Here is a 24,377-nt window from a genome sequence, read left to right as displayed (position 1 = left end):
TTTTCAAGAAATCGGCTAATTCATGTTTAGCAGAGGTTAGATTAATTAAGAGTGTAGCGTTCTCCTGATCTCCCTTGAGACAATTTTTTCTTTCCTCTTTTATTTTCTTTGTTTGCGTATAAGAGATAGCTAGCATCACCCCCCTTAAGAAATCTTTAAATGTGTCCCAAACTATTTGGATTGGGGCAGAGTTTAGGTTGATGTTAAAAAACTCCTTAGTTTCCATCTTTAACTTTTCAATTATATTGTCATCCAATAATAGCGCACGATTAATAGTGCATCTTCTTAGTTCTTGTGTATTATTAATCGTTATTTTTAGAATAACTGCCTAGTGGTCTGCCAGATGTTCAGGGGCACGACTGACTTGTCTTGTGTTTCTACTTACTATAGTTCTGACTAGGAAGAAGTCAATCCTTGACTTATGTCCCCATTTTTTGTTATGAAAAGTAAACTTCCCACCTTTAGTTTTAGACTTGATGGTCATATCCTTCCAAATATCTATTAAGCCTATATCAGTCATTAATTGTCTTAGTGCTCTTCTCATTTTTGTGTATTTAATGTGGCTCTGTGTGATGTGGAGTCACTACTTGGGTTTAAAACCATGTTAAAATCCCCTCCTAAGATGGTATAGTCACTGGTGTCTGTCAAGTGAGATAGCAAAGTATATAGCGGTCCAGGATCATCTAAATTAGGGCCGTAATAACCTGCTAAGGTAATTCCAGTCCATTGATTTTAAATTTAGCGATAGCCCATCTCCCTGCTGGGTCAACTATACTTTCACTCAATACAGCTGATGCCGTTTTTTTTATTAGTATAGTGACTCGTGTGTGAGGGTGAGGGTGTGTGAGGGTGAGGGTGTGTGGGGGTGAGGGTGTGTGAGGGTGTGTGAGGGTGAGGGTGTGTGAGGGTGAGGAGGTGTGAGGGTGGGTGAGGGTGGGTGAGAAGGTGAGAGGGTGTGTGAGGGTGAGAGGGTGTGTGAGGGTGAGAGGGTGTGTGAGGGTGGGTGAGAGGGTGAGTGAGGGTGAGGGAGGGTGAGGGTGACAGGGGTGAGGGTGACAGGGGTGAGGGTGACAGGGGTGAGGGTGAGTGGGTGTGAGGGGGAGTGAGGGTGAGGGTGTGTGTGAGGGTGGGTGAGAGGGTGAGTGAGGGGTGTGAAGGTGAGGGAGGGTGAGGGTGACAGGGGGAGGGTGAGTGGGTGTGAGGGTGAGGGGTGTGAGGGTGAGGGGTGTGAGGGTGAGGGGTGAGAGGGGTTGAGGGTGAGGGTGTGTGAGGGTGTGTGAGGGTGAGAGGGTGTGTGAGGGTGTGTGTCAGGGTGAGGGGGTGTGAGGGTGAGGGTGAGTAGGTGTGAGGGTGAGTGGTGAGAGGGTGTGTGAGGGTGAGAGGGTCTGTGAGGGTGAGAGGGTGTGTGAGGGTGCGGTTGTGTGAGGGTGAGGAGGTGTGAGGGTGAGGGGGTGTGAGGGTGAGGGGCTGTGAGAGTGAGTGGGTGTGAGGGTGAGGGTGTGTGTGAGGGTGAGGGTGTAGGGGTCTGAGGGGGTGAGGGTGAGGGGGTCTGAGGGTGAAGGGGGGTGAGGGGGTATGTGATGGTGAGGGTGTGTGAGGGTGAGGGGGTGTGAGGGAGAGGGTGGGTGAGTTTGAGAGGGTGTGTGAGGGTGAGAGGGTGTGTGAGGGGGTGTGGGGGTGTGAGGGGGTGAGGGTGAGGGGATGTGAGGGTGTGTGAGGGTGAGGGTGTGTGTGAGGGGGGTGTGTGAGGGTGAAGGTGTGTATGAGGGTGAGGGTGTGTGAGGGTGAGGGTGTGTGAGGGTGAGGGGGTGTGAGGGTGTGTGAGGGTGAGGGTGTGTGAGGGTGAGGAGGTGTGAGGGTGGGTGAGAGGGCGTTTGAGGGTGAGAGGGTGTGTGAGGGTGAGAGGGTGTGTGAGGGTGAGAGGGTGTGTGAGGGTGGGTGAGAGGGTGAGTGAGGGTGAGGGTGACAGGGGTGAGGGTGACAGGGGTGAGGGTGAGTGGGTTTGAGGGTGAGGGGTGTGAGGGTGAGGGGTGTGAGGGGGTGTGAGGGTGAGGGTGTGTGTGAGGGTGGATGAGAGGGTGAGTGAGGGGGTGTGAGGGTGAGGGAGGGTGAGGGTGACAGGGGGAGGGTGAGTGGGTGTGAGGGTGAGGGGTGTGAGGGGTGAGAGGGGTTGAGGGTGAGGGGGTGTGAGGGTGAGGGTGTGTGAGGTTGAGAGGGAGTGTGAGGGTGTGTGTCAGGGTGAGGGGGTGTGAGGGTGAGGGTGAGTAGGTGTGAGGGTGAGTGGTGAGAGGGTGTGTGAGGGTGAGAGGGTGTATGAGGGTGAGAGGGTGTGTGAGGGTGCGGTTGTGTGAGGGTGAGGAGGTGTGAGGGGGAGGGGGTGTGAGGGTGAGGGGCTGTGAGAGTGAGTGGGTGTGAGGGTGAGGGTGTGTGTGAGGGTGAGGGTGTAGGGGTCTGAGGGGGTGAGGGTGAGGGGGTCTGAGGGTGAAGGGGTGTGAGGGTGAGGGGGCATGTGATGGTGAGGGTGTGTGAGGGTGAGGGGGTGTGAGGGAGAGGGTGGGTGAGAGTGTGAGAGGGTGTGTGAGGGTGAGAGGGTGTGTGAGGGTGAGAGGGTGTGTGAGGGGGTGTGAGGGGGTGAGGGTGAGGGGATGTGAGGGTGTGTGAGGGTGAGGGGGTGTGTGAGGGTGAGGGTGTGTGTGAGGGTGAGGGGGTGTGTGAGGGCGTGTGAGGGTGAGGGTGTGTGAGGGTGAGGGGGTGTGAGGGGGTGTGAGGGGGTGTGAGGGTGAGGAGGTGTGAGGGTGGGTGAGAGGGCGTTTGAGGGTGAGATGGTGTGTGAGGGTGAAAGGGTGTGTGAGGGTGAGAGGGTGTGTGAGGGTGGGTGAGAGGGTGAGTGAGGGTGAGGGAGGGTGAGGGTGACAGGGGTGAGGGTGACAGGGGTGAGGGTGAGCGGGTGTGAGGGTGAGGGGTGTGAGGGTGAGGGGTGTGAGGGGGTGTGAGGGTGAGGGTGTGTGTGAGGGTGGGTGAGAGGGTGAGTGAGGGGGTGTGAGGGTGAGGGAGGGTGAGGGTGACAGGGGTGAGGGTGAGTGAGTGTGAGGGTGAGGGGTGTGAGGGTGAGGGGTGAGAGGGGTTGAGGGTGAGGGGGTGTCAGAGGGTGAGGGTGTGTGAGGGTGTGTGAGGGTGAGAGGGTGTGTGAGGGTGTGTGTCAGGGTGAGGGGGTGTGAGGGTGAGGGTGTGAGGGTAAGTAGGTGTGAGGGTGAGTGGTGAGAGGGTGTGTGAGGGTGAGAGGGTGTGTGAGGGTGCGGTTGTGTGAGGGTGAGGAGGTGTGAGGGTGAGGGGGTGTGAGGGTGAGGGGCTGTGAGAGTGAGTAGGTGTGAGGGTGAGGGTGTAGGGGTCTGAGGGGGTGAGGGTGAGGGGGTCTGAGGGTGAAGGGGTGTGAGGGTGAGGGGGTATGTGATGGTGAGGGTGTGTGAGGGTGAGGGGGTGTGAGGGAGAGGGTGGTTGAGAGTGTGAGAGGGTGTGTGAGGGTGAGAGGGTGTGTGAGGGTGAGAGGGTGTGTGAGGGTGAGAGTGTGAGTGATGGTGAGGGTGAGGGTGTGTGAGGGTGAGGGTGTGTGAGGGTGAGTGTGAGGGTGAGGGGATGTGAGGGTGAGGGGATGTGAGGGTGAGGGTGTGTGAGGGTGAGGGTGTGTGAGGTTGGGGGTGAGTGAGGGTGAGGGTGTGTGAGGGTGGGGGTGAGTGAGCGTGCACCTGGGTGAGGGTGTGTGAGGGTGAGGTTGTGTGAGGGTGAGGTGGTGTGAGAGTTATATGCCATCGTGTATTTTCAGATGGTCTTGGCCCTTTCTGCATCTGAATGAGATAATACACTTTGTTGACATTCATATTAGAACAAAGACTTCACTTTCATGTCTGCCATTAGTCTGTTGCATTAAAGTTGTCAGAGTCGACTCATCTGTATATACAAAAATAAAAAAAGGTCTATAACATGCTTAGGAGGCAATGGATGTTCTCTGTGGTGTGGTTAGATCTTGTGTTTATTTCTTTATTATTACACTGTGCCTTTGTGAGTCTTATAAGATTAATTGCTTTTCACTGTAACCTATTTTCCCATCTAGTTTATGACCAGGATGTCTTGTATGTTCAGTTAAGCATTGTTGTCATTAAGTTTTTCAACATTTTAATATAGATTTTCTTTTGGGTTTGTGGAACAGAGAAGCAACTTTCTATATTTCATGTGCGAGTGGACACTTATATCTAATGTTAGCAAACTAAGGGGTTGATTTACCTTGTGCCAGATCTGCCACATCCACAAAATATTGGAAGATGTGCCAGTGTCTGAGAGATGTCTTATCTGCCAGACTATATAGCACCAATTGAACATCAATCAGTGTTTGTCAAATTTCCCACATCTGCAAACTCAAAAGCAACTTGTAAGTCACTTCTATTCGCTGGTCCGGTGCTGGATAATCAGTAATGCTTGCAACCAAAGATGTTCTTCAAGGCTTTGTGAAAGGCAATGTAGGAGTGGATTTAACAGAACGCAATAGTCCAGCTGTAAGGACGGAAATTATAGTTAATTTCTGAACGTGTTTTGGGGACATTAGGCAGTTCTTCTTGGAAGACAGTTCAAGCACAGCTAGCGAGTAGGTTTAAATACATTGAATTGATTATTAGGGGTGCCTCCAATAATCCACATATAGACCAAACAAAAGTCTTATTTAGAGTTGGGCAGATGCAGAACCTCTGATATTAAGTGGGGGATGTCCCGTCTGCCATATTAAGAGTGCAATGATGTCAACAGCACTCTAAATTTGAAGGTATATCCTCAACAGGAGGAGTTAGAGAACCATTCTAGGCGCTCAAATCTGCGAGTCTTAGGCATCCCAGAGTGCATTGATGGTCAACAGATGCTATAATGGATTGACTCATTCATAAAGAAAAATGTTCTCCCAGAATTTAATGGGGGTCTGACGATAATGAGAGCTCATCGTGTTCCAGCACACCTCCCTCCAACAAAGACAATTTTCCTCGGCAGACGTGCCAGTATGCCGCATTTTTCAGACCTGTCAGCCTCCGCAGCAAAAAGGCGGAAAGAATTTGTCAAAATGTAACATTTGTTTAAGGCACAAGCGGCGCAAGCAATGATAGCCCAGCAGAGCAAGCTGAAGATGAATAGATTCCAAATCTTTTGCAGTGTCCCAGATGCACAGGAATTACTGCAGCAGATATCTATGGATAAACCCTAATGGCTTTAATTTAGTCCTCAGTAAGGTTGTTGTGGGGGCTTTTTCTTGGAAAGGCAAAGAGCTACTTTTTATAGTGGATTGTTATTGCTTCTTCTAGTTTGTTTTTCTTTTTTGATGCCAAAATACTGTTAATATGTTGCTTTTCATTTACTCAAGAAGGTGAGGGGAGGGGATGGTCGAGGGGGGAGAGGGCTGATCAGCAGCACTAGGCACTAAGTCATTATGCCAGTAGAAGGGTGGGTGGATAGGTTGTCTGGCTTTGAGCAAGGACGGCCATCTGCTCGAGCGACAATGGGTCAAGGGAGGGAACACGGGGTGGAAAGGGAGCATGTGGGAAAAAATTAAAACCATATTTTTTACTTTTATACATCTGCCCATCGCTATTTAGAAATGAAGAAGGGAGGAAGAAGGGGGACGAGTTATCTTGCGTGCCTCGAGGTGTATATTGTGTGTCAAAGTGGGAGTTCTAAATTGTTCTTTAATCTATCAGAGAATATAGAAGGGTGTCTCTTTTATCGTACATGACAAATTGGAAACAAGATAAATGGGAAATAAGGAATTACTGAAGGTGGTTTCTTTTAATGTAAATGGTCTTAATAATAAGAGGAAAATGAGGGCCATTGAGGCCTGGATTAAGACAGAGAATCCCTAACCCATATTCCAGCAGGGTAAACAGCAGATTTTTCAATGTTTAAATCTTGGGCTGCGTATAGGGGTGTCTCTTCATCTTCTGCAGCCCATAGGGACACAGCGATTTTTCTCAGTAAGAATTTAAGGCTGAGATAGTTAATTCGGCGAGTGGTCAAAGTGGAAGATGGTGTTGGGTCACCTGCAATCTTGAACACAGATCTTTGACGCTCGCTAGTTTATATGCCCCAGTAGAGGATAATCCCACCCCATATGAGGAATTATTTCAATAGTCCAAGTGTCAGGTGAGATAATTGTGGGGGGGGGGGGGATTTCAATCTGTTAATGAATCCAAAAATGAATTCCTCATCCAATGCAAAAAAACAGCTAAAGCAAAAATCTTTTACATCGGTTCAAAGCTATAGCTGAATGCTTGATATAGTTGACCCTTGGTGGGCCACATTTCCCACTGAAATTGCTTATACCTGCTTTTCTGGGAGATTCCATACCTTCTCTCATATCGATTTTTTCCTTATCTCCAGGCTTTTGGTTTTTAAGTCACAAAAATTTCTTCAGAGTGGGCTCTTGGCTCATGCACTGGTTATTTTAGAGTTGGAACTGGGCGAAGGCAAGAAAACCGCCAAAATATGGCAGCTAAATCGACAATACTTATTTGAGGAAAATTTGGTCCCTTTTATTAAATCAGAAATCATGGCTCAGCTCCACTGTATGTGGTCTGGGATTTGTTTAACGCCTTTTTCCGAGGGCTTGCTATTGCTAAAGACGCGGAGAACTCAAGGAGTAGGAAGGAGGAAAAACAAAAACTTGAGGAAAAAGTGCAAAGTCTCTTGATAGATTCCTTTCTAGCCCCTCCTTGGCGTACCGTCGACAGCTGGATCAGGCTAAACTGAATTTTGCAGATAAATAATATGCTAAAAGTGAATCCCTATTTCAGAAGGATAGGCAAAAGATTTGTGAGGAAAGCAATTTTACAGGCAGATTTCTGGCATGACAGGCAAGGGAACAGGCTGTAAGCAATAAGATAGTTTGATTGAGATGTTCCACTTCAGGTGCCCGTTTGGAGGATTTGGGAGCAGTAGGAGGCATCATGGTACAACATTATGAGAGGATATATGGCCAACATCAATCTATAGGTATGTCAGCTTTGGGAGATTTCCTCTAGGAAAATTAGTTACCAGTCTTAACAGACTTAGAAAAAAGTAACATGGCGAGACCATTCACAAAAGAAGAGCTGGGAGGGTAATCAAAAACCTCTTGAATGGTAAAGCCTGTGGGCCAGATGGCCTCCCTGCTGAGTTTTTAAAAACATTTGCTAGTGTAAATATGGATTATTTCCTTTTATTGGCAAATTCAATTCTGGAAGGAGGACCCATACCTCTTTCATTAGAAAAGGGAATGTAGTCAGTTTTTTAAAAAAGAAAGATAAAATAGTGAGGACCCTAACTCATATTGCCTAATAACACTTTTAAATTCTGACTACAAATTAATTACTAAACTCTTAGCCAATCATTTTAATGAGAGCGCCTCGCATTTAATTCATCCTGATCAGAATGGTTTTATAGCCGGGAGGCAGCTCGGAACCAATAAGCATTTTTTAGTGGAGGTACTGGACTACTATGAGACCCGGAAAATTCCAGCATTAGTACTTTTTTTAGACACCAAAAAGGCACTCGATTTGGTTATTTGGGAGACTTTATTTTGTATTTTAACTAAATTTGGCATACCCTCCAAAATTACAGGGTAGGTTGAGAAATTATACATGAACGCAGAGGCCAATATTATTATCAATGCCACTCAGGTCGGCCAAGCAAAAGTCAAAAGGGGAACCAGACAGGAAAGCCCGTTATCCCCAATGCTATTCGCTTTTTTCATTGAGCCCCTTGCGATAGCATCAGGAATAATGGGGATATTTGCCCTCCGGTTCCCACCATGGTGAAAGTTAAAGTATACGCTGACGACATTATGCTTATTATAAAGCCGGAGGAGAAAGTGCAGGAAAAAGCTTTCCAGATTTTTGATCTTTATGAGTCGTTCGGTGGCTACAAAATTAATAAAAGAAAAACAGAAATAATTTTGTGCGAAGTGCATCTAGGGTTTTACACCCTGACATTCTTCTGTGCTTGAATTCGAATCCCAAGAGGTATTTAGGGGTCTATTTTTCGCCATTTATTTTGGATCTTTATGATTTTAAATTCGTCCCATTGCTACGAAAAGTCCAGGACTTATTCACATGATGGAATTCTCTCCCTTTAACCATTTTAGGAAGGGTCACTTTGATTAAAATGTCGGTGCTTCCTCTGTTTAATTTCCTTTTTTCAACAATTCCCTGTGTGTTAGTGAATTCCTTTTTCACGAGATTAGAGTCAATGTTTACACCATTTCTATGGGATAGGAAAATTCCCAGAATCTCACTTAGCACTTTATATGAGAAATTGGAAGATGGCGGCTTAGCCCTCCCCAATCTGAGGGAATACTATTTTGCACAATATATGTCTAGATTTAAGCAGGGTTTACAGTCTGGTCTTTTTATCAACTTTTTATGAATTTAATATGTAATGAAAATAAGATCCACTGCCCATTATCAATATTTAGATCTCCTAAATTAGTAAGATATAAGTGTTTACAATGTTTTTTTCATAAAACGCCAGGCATTTTTTAGATGGTATTCCATCCCGGTTGTTAATGTCACAACCCCAATAACTGATTTTCTTGTGCCAGCAAGTATTAGAGATCCAATTTTAATTACACAAAATTGGTCCAAGGCCGTTTTTCAGAGACTTTCTGATTTTCTCCGGAATGATAGATGGATGAATGTAAGCGAAATGTCTCAATTAATCCGCGGCGATTTCCTCCTCCTAGGGTCATATAACATCCTTAGTAAATTCTTTAGCAAACTAGATTTGCTTCAGATTGGTGGCCAGAAACAGTCTACCACTTGCTGGAAGGTAGGGTAGTTAAGCCGGGGGATTGGAAAAATGTTTTGCCACAATTAAATTAATTACATTTTAAAATTAATTAATTAGATTTGGAGGCCAAGGCTATAACAAAATGTGGTAAACATGAAGATTTGGAAATTACAGCAAATATGTGGTCTACAATTAGTAATTTAAATTTTAGCTCAGCCAGGGGCTAACTGGAGAAGGATGTTATATTTTAGCAAGTGGCTTTTGTATAGGACCCCTTGCTTTGTAGCCAAGGTTTATCCCAATAAATCGGGGCAGTGCTTCCGGTGCCACAGTCATCCTGCAGCCTTCTGGACTTATATAATATTAGAATGCCCCCTGATCCAGAAGTTCTGGAACTATATTTTTGAGAATCTGGTAACAGAATGCTTGATATCAATCGGGTCTAACGATTGTCTGATAGTATGGGGGTATGACCCAGATCTGCAGTTACCCGTGAAGCTGACTAAACTTTTATATATTGGCATGGCTGTCGCCAGATCACTGCTACTTCAAAGATGGCGAACAGATTTAATTCTATCTAAAATTGAATGGGTTTGGAAAATGGGTAAGGTTAAAAGAAACGAACAAACCTATGCTTCACGAATTGGAGGTCCTAAGAAATTTTAGAAGATCTGGGGACTGCACTTTGACTGTGATCTCTAAACTTAGTGTAGATTCTGCTGTATCCCTTCAATCTGACCTTCTTTCTATGAATCTTAGAACCGTGTATTTTAACATGGATAGTATACTTCATGTCATTTGATAAGTTTATTTTTATTTTTGTGGCAGTAGATATAAGTCTCAAAATTGTATTTTACGGTTTGATAATGTGTTTTAAGATCCTCCTGCATATCAAGTATTAATTATTATATCTGTTGTGTATTGATTAATTGGTGTTATTTATTGCCCCTTCGAATGCAATGGACGGATCGTAAAGGATGGATATTTGGATGTAATTCTATGTATTTTATATGGTTTTCAATAAAAAGACAATAAAGAGATATCCCCAACATTTGGTGAAGGTTTAGCTCTGCCCAACTGTGAATAAGACCCAAAGGGTTTCAAAGCCCGCTCTGGTGATCACTGGGAACATGCGGAATATTTTCCTAATATAGGAGCTGTGCATGTATTTGTTAGTTCTGCCGTCTAGATGCTTTGCAATGCTCTGCACTATTAGATTTGTGGGGTATCTTTTATATAAAGCTGCACAAAAGCCTAAGGCCCTGATTATGTGGCCAGATAAAATATGATACCTTTGGATTCGTGTTTCATCAGTGTGATAATTATCTCCTACTCTAAGTTTTGCCTTTGAAAATCTGGCATAGCTTGTGGATTTTAGTATTTATTGCACCAAAAGCCGAATTCCAGGTATCTACTAGGCATTTTCTCCACCTTTAAATTGCATCAATTTTTACAGGACGAAGTTTAACAGATGTTGCAGACTTTATCACGTGCAAAAATTACTGGGTGCAATAAAATAAGCACAACTAATAATACGACCTCTGCTCAAATAGGGATTTGAACAGGGGTTACCATTTTCTGACCAACTTGTAATCAGGGCATAGGCATATGTGCAGAGTAGCTGACTACTTGTCATGCCTGGATGCAGGAGATGAATGTCAACATCTACCTAAATCACTCTCGTTGAAACTGAGGGATGGATTACCTTGATTAATCCTTTGTCACACAAAATTATGAGAAAAGCTGAATTACAGGTACTGTGCTACGGAGGAAAGCACAGTGGATACAGAGGTATTCCGCTTGCCCCAGTTGAACTTCACAGCAGAGTGTGGTATCACACAACTGCACTGCAGAGTGACCTGTGCCCATTGACTACGATATTGCGTGTGGGCCCTCTGCCATTTAAAAAAGTTGGGAGAGAAAGTAAACGCATGGTTGCTTTATCTGATAGCACTCAACTCTGTGCTCCCCTACTAAAGCCAGTCTCCCCTCCTAGGAACCCCTATCTCGCCTTCCACAACCCTTTCCAGTATCCCTGCCAGTGCCTCCCTCAGCTGGTCAGTGAAAAACATAAAAGAGGTGGGTGATGTGCAGATATTAATAGATGTTTCAACTGCACTAAACACCGCACACCTTGAGTATCATTAATTTTACTTTCTAAAGGAATACATTGTTAGCGTCTGAATCCATATAATATTTGCATTGATTTTGACGCGAGAATGATATGCTTATATTTAATCTATAAACATAATTTATTTTTCAGAAAAAGGCAGACCTAGAACAACATCTTGTGTTTGCAGTCTTTGATGAAAACAAGAGTTGGTATCTGGAAGAAAACATGAAGAAGTTCCACAAAGATATTTTAAAGCAAGATGAATCAAAGTTTTACAGCTCCAATGTCTTGTACAGTGAGTGCCATCTTTTTTTATTTAGTTATACTCTTTCTATTGAAAGGTTAAGATTTAGAAAATGACGAGTTTGTGGACTGGTTGTACCAAAACAATGCATGTTTCCTTCCACTTTGAGCATTTGTTTCATGATTGGGACAAAACGAGAAGATAGTTGTTACAAAATAAAAAGGACACTTCTGTAATGCAAGCACTTGATAATATTACCCGCAAAACGTTGATTTACAATTTACAGGGACCCGAGTGAGTCTGAGTGAGTAAGGACTTCATGTAGAGTTGTAATACTCTGCACCACCACCAGGGATGTTCTTGCTAAGGACCAATGCCCACAGCTTTTCCAGTTTTTGATTAACAAGACGTACATTGTCATCATTTACTCCACAGGCTCAAATAAGCACCGCCTATCTGTATTAATTTTTAAAATAAAAAATACAGAAATTAGATTTTTTTTGAGTGTCTCTCCATGCCGTTAATCATAATCAATCAATCAGGATTTTTAAAGGCCGCTAATTACCCGATAGTGTAACCAGGCACTTGCAGGCCCCAGAGGCTCAATCGAACAGCCGGGTCTTGAGGGCCATTCGGAATTCTGTAAGTCCAATTATTTTGTTAAAAATACAGCCTCAGCAACATATTTAGTTTAATAATGAACTTCTAAAAGGTTGCAAAGACAGTATGTAAAACATACATCTATAAAAGTACATATCTATTATAAATTACAAAACTTCACATCCAAGACCCTCAACCAAACACCATTTCACATAGGCAACTTGAAGCATATTTATATAGACAATTTAAAAAACAACAATCCATTTCACAATAATACCCTGCCAATCTAATAAGCAAACTCCCACATGCTAGAAAGGGCAGTAAATCAATTGCCCCTTCCCCCTCCCAAAAAAAGAGAGAGGCAAGGTAACCAGAGAACATTGTTTTCAATCAATATCAAATGTAGATAAGAGAGATATAGCACTTTACTACTGATTTAATACGTGCCCAGAAAAAGCAGAACGCATCTTGTGTCTAGTACAGTCATATTGGGTTTTCGTATTAAAACGTTATATTCATGTGTTTTTCATTGCAATCCAATGTGAACAGGGCACATCATGTTCCCCTCCATGACCCTCACAATCTGAATTGGACATGCAGAATATTGACAGCTAATAATAAAAATAAAAAAATCATGTACGCCTGTACAGGATTTTATCCTAAATCAGAAATAACAAGTTATTTCACCACGCATGTAATGCCTACGCATTCAAAATTCAAGACTGCATCCATCCTCATTGAAAAACGAAGCGAAAATTTCAATACCGAAATAATCCATCCCATGTAAGTATGAAAAGAAAAGACAAAGAACGTTGGCAAGGAGGCCAAGAAAGGAACCAAAATGATAATCAATTCCTCACATTTTACCACAAATGTTGCAACCTCTACACATTTCAGCAAAATACTTAAATAATATTATCTGTTCAGTACGCACACACCCCAAAGGACACCAATATCAGAGACACCCTTTCCACTTTATCTGCTGCTGCTCCACCTCAGTCCCTCAACCCCAGCAGCCACACTCCACCACTCTCTCAGGCTCACATTGCGCTTCACCCATGCATTTTTGCACTATTCACTTCTTCCAGCTCTCAAGTTGTTCGAGATTTAGCTCTTTACTATAAAGTACCTCTCTTGCCTACGTTAAATTGTCAGTTATTCCCTCCGGTCTGGCCTCTATCCATTTTGATTCAAATCATTTGTGAATATTCCTTTACTGAAGATACCAATTACTGCTTTCCTAAATATGTGAGAGAAGGAATTGGCTGATTTATTTCCAGATAAAGTTGCATTTAGAAGAATGTGGAGAAAACTCACACGAATGCGAGGATACCGCAGGTTAGTAGATAGTGGAAATGGAAAGACTACATGTATATGATTTGTATTTTTAATTTAACTGCTACCTACCTACTGATTGCTAGTTTCTGGCTATTCACTACCCTATGTCTTTCGTGACAATTATTTGTAGATATTAAGAACGCAACAAGAACACTATCAAATTAGCATGTAGTTTTTCCTCTTCTGTGTTTATTCTCGCATATAAATAAAAACGTTCCATCTGTAAACCAACGTCGGAGATGGTGCACCAAGACGTTTTGTCATAGTAGAATACCGTTACACCTCTGTGGCCACTCCGACCTTGGCGCAATTATCGACGAACTAACGCTGCCCATTAAAAAGGAGTGTATACACTGAGGTACATACGACCTACTTCATGAATATTATTGATACAAATTTTTTCTGAAAACATAATTTCTCCTAGCCCCAAAACCAGGAACAGGGACTTACAGGATTCACAGGCAGCATTACAATTTACAACAGTTTGCTTCTCGCGCAGTGAACAAGAGTCATAATGTTGCAGTGACTGGCAGAATGCAAAACTGATATCAGAGAGAGGGCTCAGCTTCCTGAGAGACGTCCTCCTATTCCCCCAGTGTTGGGGAATGCTTACCACAAGTGAAGGCCATGCAGTGCTTTGCAGCAACGATTTCCCTTGAATAGCAGAGTTCTGCAGTGTCTACTTTGCAATGTTCAATGCTTTTTTGTGAATTGCAGCGACATTTTCCAAATGCAAATTGAGTTCATGTGTTTAGCTCTATAATGAAAATGTGCACTGAGAAGAGCTTGGACGACATGTTTTAACCTGTTCATTTACCTTACAGCAATCAACGGCTACATGCATCAGGCCATTGAAACCTTAATATTCTGCCACGATGAGGTCATTCGCTGGCACATAACCACTATGGGTGCTCAGGATGATATACTAGCAATAGACATTGCTGGCCACTCCTTTAAGTATAAAGGAAGGAACGAAGACATTCTCAACATCTTTCCAATGGATTCAGAAAGTGTTACTGTAGAAATGGACAATCTTGGTAAGTACTTGAACTTTTATGTTGAACATGCTCCCCCAACAGCCACTCACAAACCAGCATGCTCATAGTATGATAGGGTTTGCACTGCTGCAAAAATGAAGCAAAAGCCTTTGCACTGTTTATTGTTTATCAGTGTGGCTGAAGTGTATTGGATCAGTGGTGGTGGCAGTACCCGGCAAGGACTGAAATGGGAGTAAGAAGTCTAAGGGAATAGAGGAGGTAAGGGAAGGATGCATAACAAAATGGATAATTTCAGGAGAGGAATGTAAATTGTTAATCCTTCCCTGGCAAAGGCACACAAAGGGGGACAATCAAATGATGCAAGCAAACCGAAAACCAAAGACACTGCATCAGAAAGAGCTTTTAAATAAGAGAAATGTGTTTGACAGGACTAGCCTTAGATTGAGGCGATGTTAGTAAATAGAGGGAAGTAGTAGGTCATAATGAGAGGGCATGACGTAGTATAGAAGTGGAGACAAATGAGAATGGGAAAGGTATTAGCACATGAGAAGGAGGGATATGAAAATAGTAGGAGACGTTCTTCTGCATCACAAGGAGGTGTCTTGGCACACTAGGATATGAGACATGTTGTAATCGTGGAAGTAAGAGAATGGTGGTGAGTGGTAGCAAATGCCTGTAACTACCGAAAGGGTTTTGGAGATGGGCTAAGGACAGCCAGGAACGCAGAAATTCCTCATTTGTAACTGATCAGCAGATGGATCAAGTATTTTTAAGATTAAAAGGATCAGCCTGAGGAGTCTCCCTACCTAACATTAAAATTATTTAATTTAAAATGAATAGTAAAAAGATACCGAAGTGCCTAGTGATACTGAAGTGCCTAGTGACACCGTACCCATATGTTATAATTTTACCAGCAATACAGATAATTCCAGTGGAATAAGACATGCTCAATAAGGACAATGAGGGACATGTGTGCACACTTTCATATTGAAAAGGAACAGTAAGGGAGTGGCTCGCTCGGTCAAGAAAGTGTTAACATGGTGATTATCAAAATCCGTGTTTCTCCCGTTTCAGAACTACAAGGTGGCAATAAGTTCCAAAAGTAATGAAGTGCTCTCACCACACTCTGACACTATTGTAAAGGGAGAGCCCTAGTCCTTTAGCATTTTAACAGTCATACCTCAAATCACCTTGCACTCTAGTGATTTATTTCCACCCTATTTTCATTATTTCACCACATTTTTCTCATTGCTATCACGGAAAGAATTCTCCAAAGCACACTTTATACCATGCTTTTCCTGCTATCTTTTGCACATGATGCAAATTGTGCTGCAGTTTAATGGCAGAACATTTCTTGTTACTACATGATAGTAATTTCCTCAATAATAGCACTTCATCCAACCTTCCTTTTAAATGTTACTGTTCTGGTAATTACCCTTCCTCCTTAGCCCTACCTCACTCATCTTTCATTCAGTTGTGTGTCTTATTTTCTCTCACATTGTTGGGGCTCCCGAAGTGCAAGTTCACCCTTCATCTCTCTTACACATCCTCATCATTAGTATCTGTTGGAAAGGAGGGTCTCTAGTGGCAGAGGTAGGCACATTTGTCCAAATAGGAACCATTGCTTCTAGTCAGGATAAGGGACATACACACTTTAGATAACCCCTGCTCGCCCCCTTGGCATTTTGGCTTGAGCAGACAGGCTTATCCCAAAGGCTATGGGTAAAGTATTTGTGCTTAAAACACACAGTTATAGAGTGATAACACCACAAATAGACACCACACCAGTTTAGAAAAATAAAGTATCTTTATCTAAACTCAAAAAGACCAAAACAACAAAAATCCAACATACAGGTAGTAAAATAGTACTTTAAAAATAGTAATTTCAAGAATAAAGCTTGTAGAAAACAAATAGCTCTACCTGGGGCTATTACAACATCGTGACAGCAATAAATCCAAAGTGCAGCACCAACGGAGAGGTACACGTCGTCCGGCACGGAGTCACACGGACCTCCAAACAAACAGTACCTTGGAAATGAAGTCTATGACGATGCACAGCCTTGTGAAGGTGAGGCGTTGGTGCTGAGCTCGAGGCCAGCTCCCTGGCTGGCACAGGGGAGGCGAGACATCTTGTCCACGAGGAGGTGATGTGTCGAATCCAGGACAGGGGAGGTTGGTTGCGTCCATAGTGAGGCGTTGGTTATGGTGCCAGCACGAAGTCGACGAGTTCGTGGAGTCCCCCTCAGTGGTTATTGGCACAGCGATAACAGGAGGCAGGTGCTAGCGATGACTGAGTCGGTGCGAGCACTGGTGTCAGGAAATGCCGACAACTGTAGGCTTTGGCAGGCGTGGAAGGGCGTCGGAGCTGTGGTGCAGGCCGGGAGGTGCATTGTTCACTTCATGAGTTGTGTCCTGGCCTCGGTGCAGGTCGTAGCATCACTGCGGCATTGCTGACAGCGTCCGAGACAGGTTTTCTTGTTTCTCTTTGGTTTCTTACAGCTCCAACAGCAGGAACAAACTCCAGAGGCCCAACATTGAAATCTGCACCACCTGCAGGTTAGTACTCTCAGCAATAGAGTTCAGGGGAACTGGGAGTGAACTATGTCCCTGAGACTTCTGAACAGTAGGCCAGCACACACAGGCCCTTGGAGATTCTTCTTTGAGCAGGTTCACAGCAAAGTTCCAGTCTTTGCCCTTTCCTTGACAGAAACAGCAACTGCAGGCCAATCCCATACAGCACACAGCAAAGGGGTAGTACTCTTCCTCACAGCTCTTCAGCTCTTCTCCTTGTCAAAGGTTCCTTCTTTTCTGCCTTTAAGCAATTTCTTTTTTTTGCAGCTCACTGCTAGCGCTTGGACGCCTCAGGCAGCAATCGCGCTTTATAAGTTGACGTTTCATTCCATTTCATTTCATTGAGTCCAGAAGTGATCTACAGTTCTGGGGTTTAAGGTCTACTACTTATACCCCATTTTGTCTTCGTTCTCTTTGTGCAAGGGTCTCTGAGCCCAGTCCAAACCAGTTCTGTGCTCACTGGTGCAGTATGACCACAGGGGGTGGAGACAGCATTGTGTAAGGGAGACAGGCCCCATTCAGGTGCAAGGAAAACTCCTCCCACTATTCTAAATGCAGCCAAGGTCTATTTAGCACAGCTCCGAGTCCTTCAGGAAGGTCCAGACACACCTCAACCCCCCAGTGGCTGTCTACAGTGAATGCACATCCCAGCCCCTGCCACTCCAAAACCAGACAGTCAATCCACAAACAGACAGAGGCACACAGAATGGTTAAACAAGAAAATGCCCGCTTTCTAAAAGTGACATTTTCCAACACACAATTTAAAAACTAGCTTTACTAAAAGATGAGTTATTAAATACTGAGTTCAGTGAGCCTAAGCTTTATTTTTTATCTTGTCCGAATGAGAAGTTATACTTATAAGATGTTACAAAGTATCTCCCATTCTATCCTATGGGACAGATAGCCTTTCAATTGTGAAAAAACAAAATTGGCAGTATTTCACTATCAGGACATGTCACACACACATCAGTACATGTCCTGCCTTTTACATACACTGCACCCTGCCCATGGGGTTGCCTTACATGTAAGAAAAGGGAAGGGTAGGGCCTGGCAAGTGAGTCAGCGACACAGTTTAAAACTACCACAGACACTGCAGTGGCAGGCCTGAGATACATTTTCAGGGCTACTCATGTGGGTGGCACAATCAGTGCTGCAGGCCCACTAGTCAAGAAACACCCAAGGGCCTTGACTCTACTCAGTAAGGCTGAGTCCATATAACCAAAACCAAAACAAATGCCAGTACTGAACACTACTTACCATACTCATATAAACTGGTACCAATGAAAATATATCACAGGTCCCCTACTGAATCAATTCAAATTCTTCATATATTTTGCAAGATTATTTAGATTATTTTCGGATAATACATCAACATAAACTATTACATTTGAATACAAAACTACACTTAATCCCAATCCACAATGCAAAATGCAAAGACACCACATTCATTCAATGCTCTCCTATACCCATTCCACATTTATTACATACAAAAAGGACCCCTCCACACCACAAACAGATCACCCACAGGTTAGGCCGAAATAGCTCATTTTCTTTAAGAAGGTAAAACCAGGGTTGAAACTTAGCACAATCAGCCAAACAACAAAATAAATACAAGGTGCACAAAAAGAGAATGCACTAACAATTTGCACAATGAACCGACAATTATTTACAGTGCACCAAAATTCACATGAAATTTATACACGTTTGCTTGACTTGAAAAACCCAAGGTCGACGCGTTTCAAACCCACTGAATACCAGGGTTCTCCTCAGGACTACAACATCTAAAGAAAAAGAGAAACACATTCTCTTACAACTCATATCCATCGTTCTTTTGCTCACTACGCCACCCCAGTTTGGAATAAGTATACCCAGACGTGGGTCCCTTGCTCACTGTTCCACTGGATTCAAGCTAGCCAGGCTGAAGAAGGATGACATACCCTGAAACAGGTCCAGAATGCTTGTTTCCAGTCCAGGGAGGGCCTAGCCTGACAGTTCGGTCTGGACTGTTCCTATGGGGCACAGGGTCAAGCCTGATTTGCATATGGCTTGGTCCAAACTGGGGTCACGTAGTGGGCAAAAGAATTAGGGATTTAACCCAGAACTTTTGACTGGGGGAGAATGTTTGCATTGTAAGCATTCCGTCTATCATTTGTGAGCCTTAAAACTTTTTGCCCAAAGTGGGATGGGTATGCCCAGACGTGGGTCCCTTTCTCACTGTGCCACTGGATTCAAGCTGCAAAAACAACAAGTGATGGACCGAATGTGGATCAATGTCACACATTCCCCCAGTCAAAAGATCTGGGCCTAAATCCATCGTTTTTTTGCACTCCACACCACCCTGGGTTAGACAATGGCGATATGCAAATCAGCTCTGACCCTGTTGCCCCATGGGAACAGTCCAGTCCGAACTACAAAAGCCATGTCCTTCCCAGAACGGAATCAAGCATCCGAGGACCGGACCGGTTTCGAGGTAACACCTCTCGTCAGCCCGGCTAGCTTGACTCCAAGTGGTGTGGAGTGCCTGGGACCCACGTCTGGGCATCCCCAGCGCACTTAGGGCGGCAATTGCAAAAACAACAAGTGATGGACCGAATGTGGATCAATGTCACACATTCCCCCAGTCAAAAGATCTGGGCCTAAATCCATCGTTTTTTTGCACTCCACACCACCCTGGGTTAGACAATGGCGATATGCAAATCAGCTCTGACCCTGTTGCCCCATGGGAACAGTCCAGTCCGAACTACAAAAGCCATGTCCTTCCCAGAACGGAATCAAGCATCCGAGGACCGGACCGGTTTCGAGGTAACACCTCTCGTCAGCCCGGCTAGCTTGACTCCAAGTGGTGTGGAGTGCCTGGGACACACGTCTGGGCATCCCCAGCGCACTTAGGGCGGCAATTGCAAAAACAACAAGTGATGGACCGAATGTGGATCAATGTCACACATTCCCCCAGTCAAAAGATCTGGGCCTAAATCCATCGTTTTTTTGCACTCCACACCACCCTGGGTTAGACAATGGCGATATGCAAATCAGCTCTGACCCTGTTGCCCCATGGGAACAGTCCAGTCCGAACTACAAAAGCCATGTCCTTCCCAGAACGGAATCAAGCATCCGAGGACCGGACCGGTTTCGAGGTAACACCTCTCGTCAGCCCGGCTAGCTTGACTCCAAGTGGTGTGGAGTGCCTGGGACCCACGTCTGGGCATCCCCAGCGCACTTAGGGCGGCAATTGCAAATCAACAAGTGATGGACCGAATGTGGATCAATGTCACACACTCCCCCAGTCAAAAGATCTGGGCCTAAATCCATCGTTTTTTTGCACTCCACACCACCCTGGGTTAGACAATGGCGATATGCAAATCAGCTCTGACCCTGTTGCCCCATGGGAACAGTCCAGTCCGAACTACAAAAGCCATGTCCTTCCCAGAACGGAATCAAGCATCCGAGGACCCGACCGGTTTCGAGGTAACACCTCTCGTCAGCCCGGCTAGCTTGACTCCAAGTGGTGTGGAGTGCCTGGGACCCACGTCTGGGCATCCCCAGCGCACTTAGGGCGGCAATTGCAAAAACAACAAGTGATGGACCGAATGTGGATCAATGTCACACATTCCCCCAGTCAAAAGATCTGGGCCTAAATCCATCGTTTTTTTGCACTCCACACCACCCTGGGTTAGACAATGGCGATATGCAAATCAGCTCTGACCCTGTTGCCCCATGGGAACAGTCCAGTCCGAACTACAAAAGCCATGTCCTTCCCAGAACGGAATCAAGCATCCGAGGACCGGACCGGTTTCGAGGTAACACCTCTCGTCAGCCCGGCTAGCTTGACTCCAAGTGGTGTGGAGTGCCTGGGACCCACGTCTGGGCATCCCCAGCGCACTTAGGGCGGCAATTGCAAAAACAACAAGTGATGGACCGAATGTGGATCAATGTCACACATTCCCCCAGTCAAAAGATCTGGGCCTAAATCCATCGTTTTTTTGCACTCCACACCACCCTGGGTTAGACAATGGCGATATGCAAATCAGCTCTGACCCTGTTGCCCCATGGGAACAGTCCAGTCCGAACTACAAAAGCCATGTCCTTCCCAGAACGGAATCAAGCATCCGAGGACCGGACCGGTTTCGAGGTAACACCTCTCGTCAGCCCGGCTAGCTTGACTCCAAGTGGTGTGGAGTGCCTGGGACCCACGTCTGGGCATCCCCAGCGCACTTAGGGCGGCAATTGCAAAAACAACAAGTGATGGACCGAATGTGGATCAATGTCACACATTCCCCCAGTCAAAAGATCTGGGCCTAAATCCATCATTTTTTTGCACTCCACACCACCCTGGGTTAGACAATGGCGATATGCAAATCAGCTCTGACCCTGTTGCCCCATGGGAACAGTCCAGTCCGAACTACAAAAGCCATGTCCTTCCCAGAACGGAATCAAGCATCCGAGGACCGGACCGGTTTCGAGGTAACACCTCTCGTCAGCCCGGCTAGCTTGACTCCAAGTGGTGTGGAGTGCCTGGGACTCACGTCTGGGCATCCCCAGCGCACTTAGGGCGGCAATTGCAAAAACAACAAGTGATGGACCGAATGTGGATCAATGTCACACATTCCCCCAGTCAAAAGATCTGGGCCTAAATCCATCGTTTTTTTGCACTCCACACCACCCTGGGTTAGACAATGGCGATATGCAAATCAGCTCTGACCCTGTTGCCCCATGGGAACAGTCCAGTCCGAACTACAAAAGCCATGTCCTTCCCAGAACGGAATCAAGCATCCGAGGACCGGACCGGTTTCGAGGTAACACCTCTCGTCAGCCCGGCTAGCTTGACTCCAAGTGGTGTGGAGTTCCTGGGACCCACGTCTGGGCATCCCCAGATCCTTGTACTGGGGTGAATGTAAGACATTGATCTACATTCTGTCCATCAAATTGTTTTTTGTAATTTTCTCCCTGAGTGTACTGGGGTAGCTCAGACGTGGGTCCCAGAGCCTCCACACCACTGGAGTCAAGCTAGCCGGGCTGATGAGAGGTGTTACCTCGAAACCGGTCCGGTCCTCGGATGCTTGATTCCGGTCTGGGAAAGATATGGCTGTTGTAGTTCGGACTGGACTGTTCCCATGGGGCACAGGGTCAGAGCTGATTTGCATAAAGCCATTATCTGACCCAGGGTGGTGTGGAGTGCAAAAAACGATGGATTTAGGCCCAGATCCTTGTACTGGGGTGAATGTAAGACATTGATCTACATTCTGTCCATCAAATTGTTTTTTGTAATTTTCTCCCTGAGTGTACTGGGGTAGCTCAGACGTGGGTCCCAGAGCCTCCACACCACTGGAGTCAAGCTAGCCGGGCTGATGAGAGGTGTTACCTCGAAACCGGTCCGGTCCTCGGATGCTTGATTCCGGTCTGGGAAAGATATGGCTATTGTAGTTCGGACTGGACTGTTCCCATGGGGCACAGGGTCAGAGCTGATTTGCATAAAGCCATTATCTGACCCAGGGTGGTGTGGAGTGCAAAAAACGATGGATTTAGGCCCAGATCCTTGTACTGGGGTGAATGTAAGACATTGATCTACATTCTGTCCATCAAATTGTTTTTTGTAATTTTCTCACTGGATTCAAGCTAGCCTGGCTGAAGAAGGGTGACATACCCTGAAACCGGTCCCAGGTTGCTTGTTTCCGGTCCATGGAGGGCCTGGCCTGGCAGGTCGGTCTGGATTGTTCCCATGGGGCACAGGGTCAAGACTGATTTGCATATGGCTAGGTCCAAACTGGGGGGGGCGTAGTGGACAAAAGAACAATGGATTTAACCCAGATCTTTTGACTGGGGAGAATGTTTGCATTGTCAGCATTCTGTCCATCATTGGTTTGCTGGAAGGTGAAAGGAAACAGTAGCAAACGTTTTTTTGTTGAGTAAAACTGCCATCTTCAACTGCCACAATATAATCTATACTACTATAATAAAGGAAGAACTTTCAGCCTTTGAGGCGGGTAAACTCGGGAACCACAGCGCCAATCCACACACCCGATACACCGTTGGAATCGTCAAGGTGTGTAGATGGTTATAGGCTATATAATTTTGACGTTATTTAAAAAATTTACAGTAAAAAAAAAAGTTGTCTCTCCGAAGTAGCGCCGGCGCAACGAGAAGCGGCGGACATGGCGCGGGGGAGGAGCTGTGACGTAAGGAGCAGTGGACAGGCCAGCGGGGGTGCTTGCAGCGGACAGGCTGGAGGAGCGGCGGCTGAGGTAAGGGAGCGGCGGACATGGCGCGGGGGAGGAGCGGTGACGTGAGGAGCAGCGGACAGGCCAGCGGCGGTGCGAGCAGCGGACAGGCGGGAGGAGTGGCGGCTGAGGTAAGGGGACTCATGTCGGGGCAGGCGGGGGACGGGCGGGGCGGGGGACGGGCTGGGCAGGGGCACAGGCTGCAGGAGAAAAGAGAATGATCCTGTGTTTTTATGGTGAAACAGCAATCATTAACACACCTCTAGGCCAAAAAGATTAGCTATGATGTAAGCTTTCCCAGCCAATGTACACTCTGTAGAACGGATTGGTCAGCTGTACACCTCTGCAAAGAAGAACAGACATATTTAAAGCAGTATATCAGCAGCGGACAGGCGGGAGGAGCGGCAGGTGAGGTAAGGGGACCCATGTAGGGGCAGGCGGGGGTCGGGGCAGGCGAGGTCGGGGCAGGCGGGGGATGGGGCAGGTGGGGGATGGGCCGGGCGGAGGCCCAGGCTGCTGGACAATGTCGGGGCGGGCGGGGGTCGGGGAAGCCTGTTGCTCCCGGACAAGGTCGGGACGGGCTGCTAGTTATAAATATTCTCCTTCAATTTTCTCCAAACCAGAGTTTTTTTTCTCTCGTCACCAGCTTGAGTGATTGCAGAAGAGTCAAACTTTGTTCCTTCATGCCTAGTTTTTTTTTTTAAATAGGTCTTTATTTGATTTTTAACATGAAAAATATAAATTTCTTTCAGCTTCCAGATGAATAATAAAACATAATTCACACTTAATAATCAAATACTCTATAAAACCTAGCAGCAACACGCACATGGTACTTTCCATGCAAACCGCATCAGAAACATTCATGTATCACCAACATCATAATTTTTTTTGATTATGGAACTACATTAAAACATTACCTACTAAGAACTATAGAAAACTCTTGGACTTGGCCCTCTCTGTAGCGTGATCCCCAAACATTTTTCCTACACCCCTCTTGTTTTCTAAATTCGGTTTTGTTGGTGTTAGGACTGCTAACCAGTGCAAAGTTCTTGTGCTCTTTCCCTAAAACATGGTCAAATTGACTTACGCCCAATTAACTAATTTGATTTACTTATAAGTAGCTAGTAAAGTAGTACAAGCATGTACCTAGGGCCGGTAAATTAAATAGTACTAGTGGACACCTATTGTGCCACCCACTTAAGTAGCCTTTAAAACATGTCTCAGGCCTGCCATTGCAGCTTGTAGGGCAGTTTTAAAACTGCCAATTCAACCTGTCAAAATAAACCTTTTGGCAGGCCTAAACCTCCCTTTTTAATATATATAAGTTACCTCCCAAGGTAGGCCCTAAACAGCCCATAGGGCAGCGCGTTTTGTTAAAAAAGTTGGACCTGGGACATGGCGGTCGTCTAGAGCCGGAGCTCCGACCAGCCAAACACCATCCTGTTGCGTGCATCCTGCCCTGGTCACAAACTTCGTCTCCCGACGGCTGGGTCTGACCCCCTGAC

At 45.5% G+C, this 24,377-nt stretch overlaps 1 protein-coding gene across 3 annotated transcripts in view; it reads left to right on the top strand.

The window, feature by feature from the left end:
• The window catches only part of F5 (coagulation factor V), a 786,312-nt gene that overhangs the window by 372,471 nt on the left and 389,464 nt on the right, over window positions 1-24,377 (top strand). For all 3 annotated transcript variants that reach the window (XR_015299279.1, XM_086934096.1, XM_086934094.1), the window contains exons 11-12: window positions 11,057-11,201; window positions 13,913-14,125. Coding sequence is in view for 2 of the 3 variants with exons in the window: in XM_086934096.1 (XP_086790222.1) it covers window positions 11,057-11,201; window positions 13,913-14,125 (358 nt within the window). In the remaining variant the exon portion in view is untranslated. The remainder of the gene's footprint in view (window positions 1-11,056; window positions 11,202-13,912; window positions 14,126-24,377) is intronic.

Source organism: Lissotriton vulgaris, chromosome 8 (genome assembly GCF_964263255.1).
Source record: "Lissotriton vulgaris chromosome 8, aLisVul1.2, whole genome shotgun sequence".
Lineage (NCBI taxonomy): Eukaryota > Metazoa > Chordata > Amphibia > Caudata > Salamandridae > Lissotriton > Lissotriton vulgaris.
This window is presented reverse-complemented; position numbering and strand designations above follow the sequence as displayed.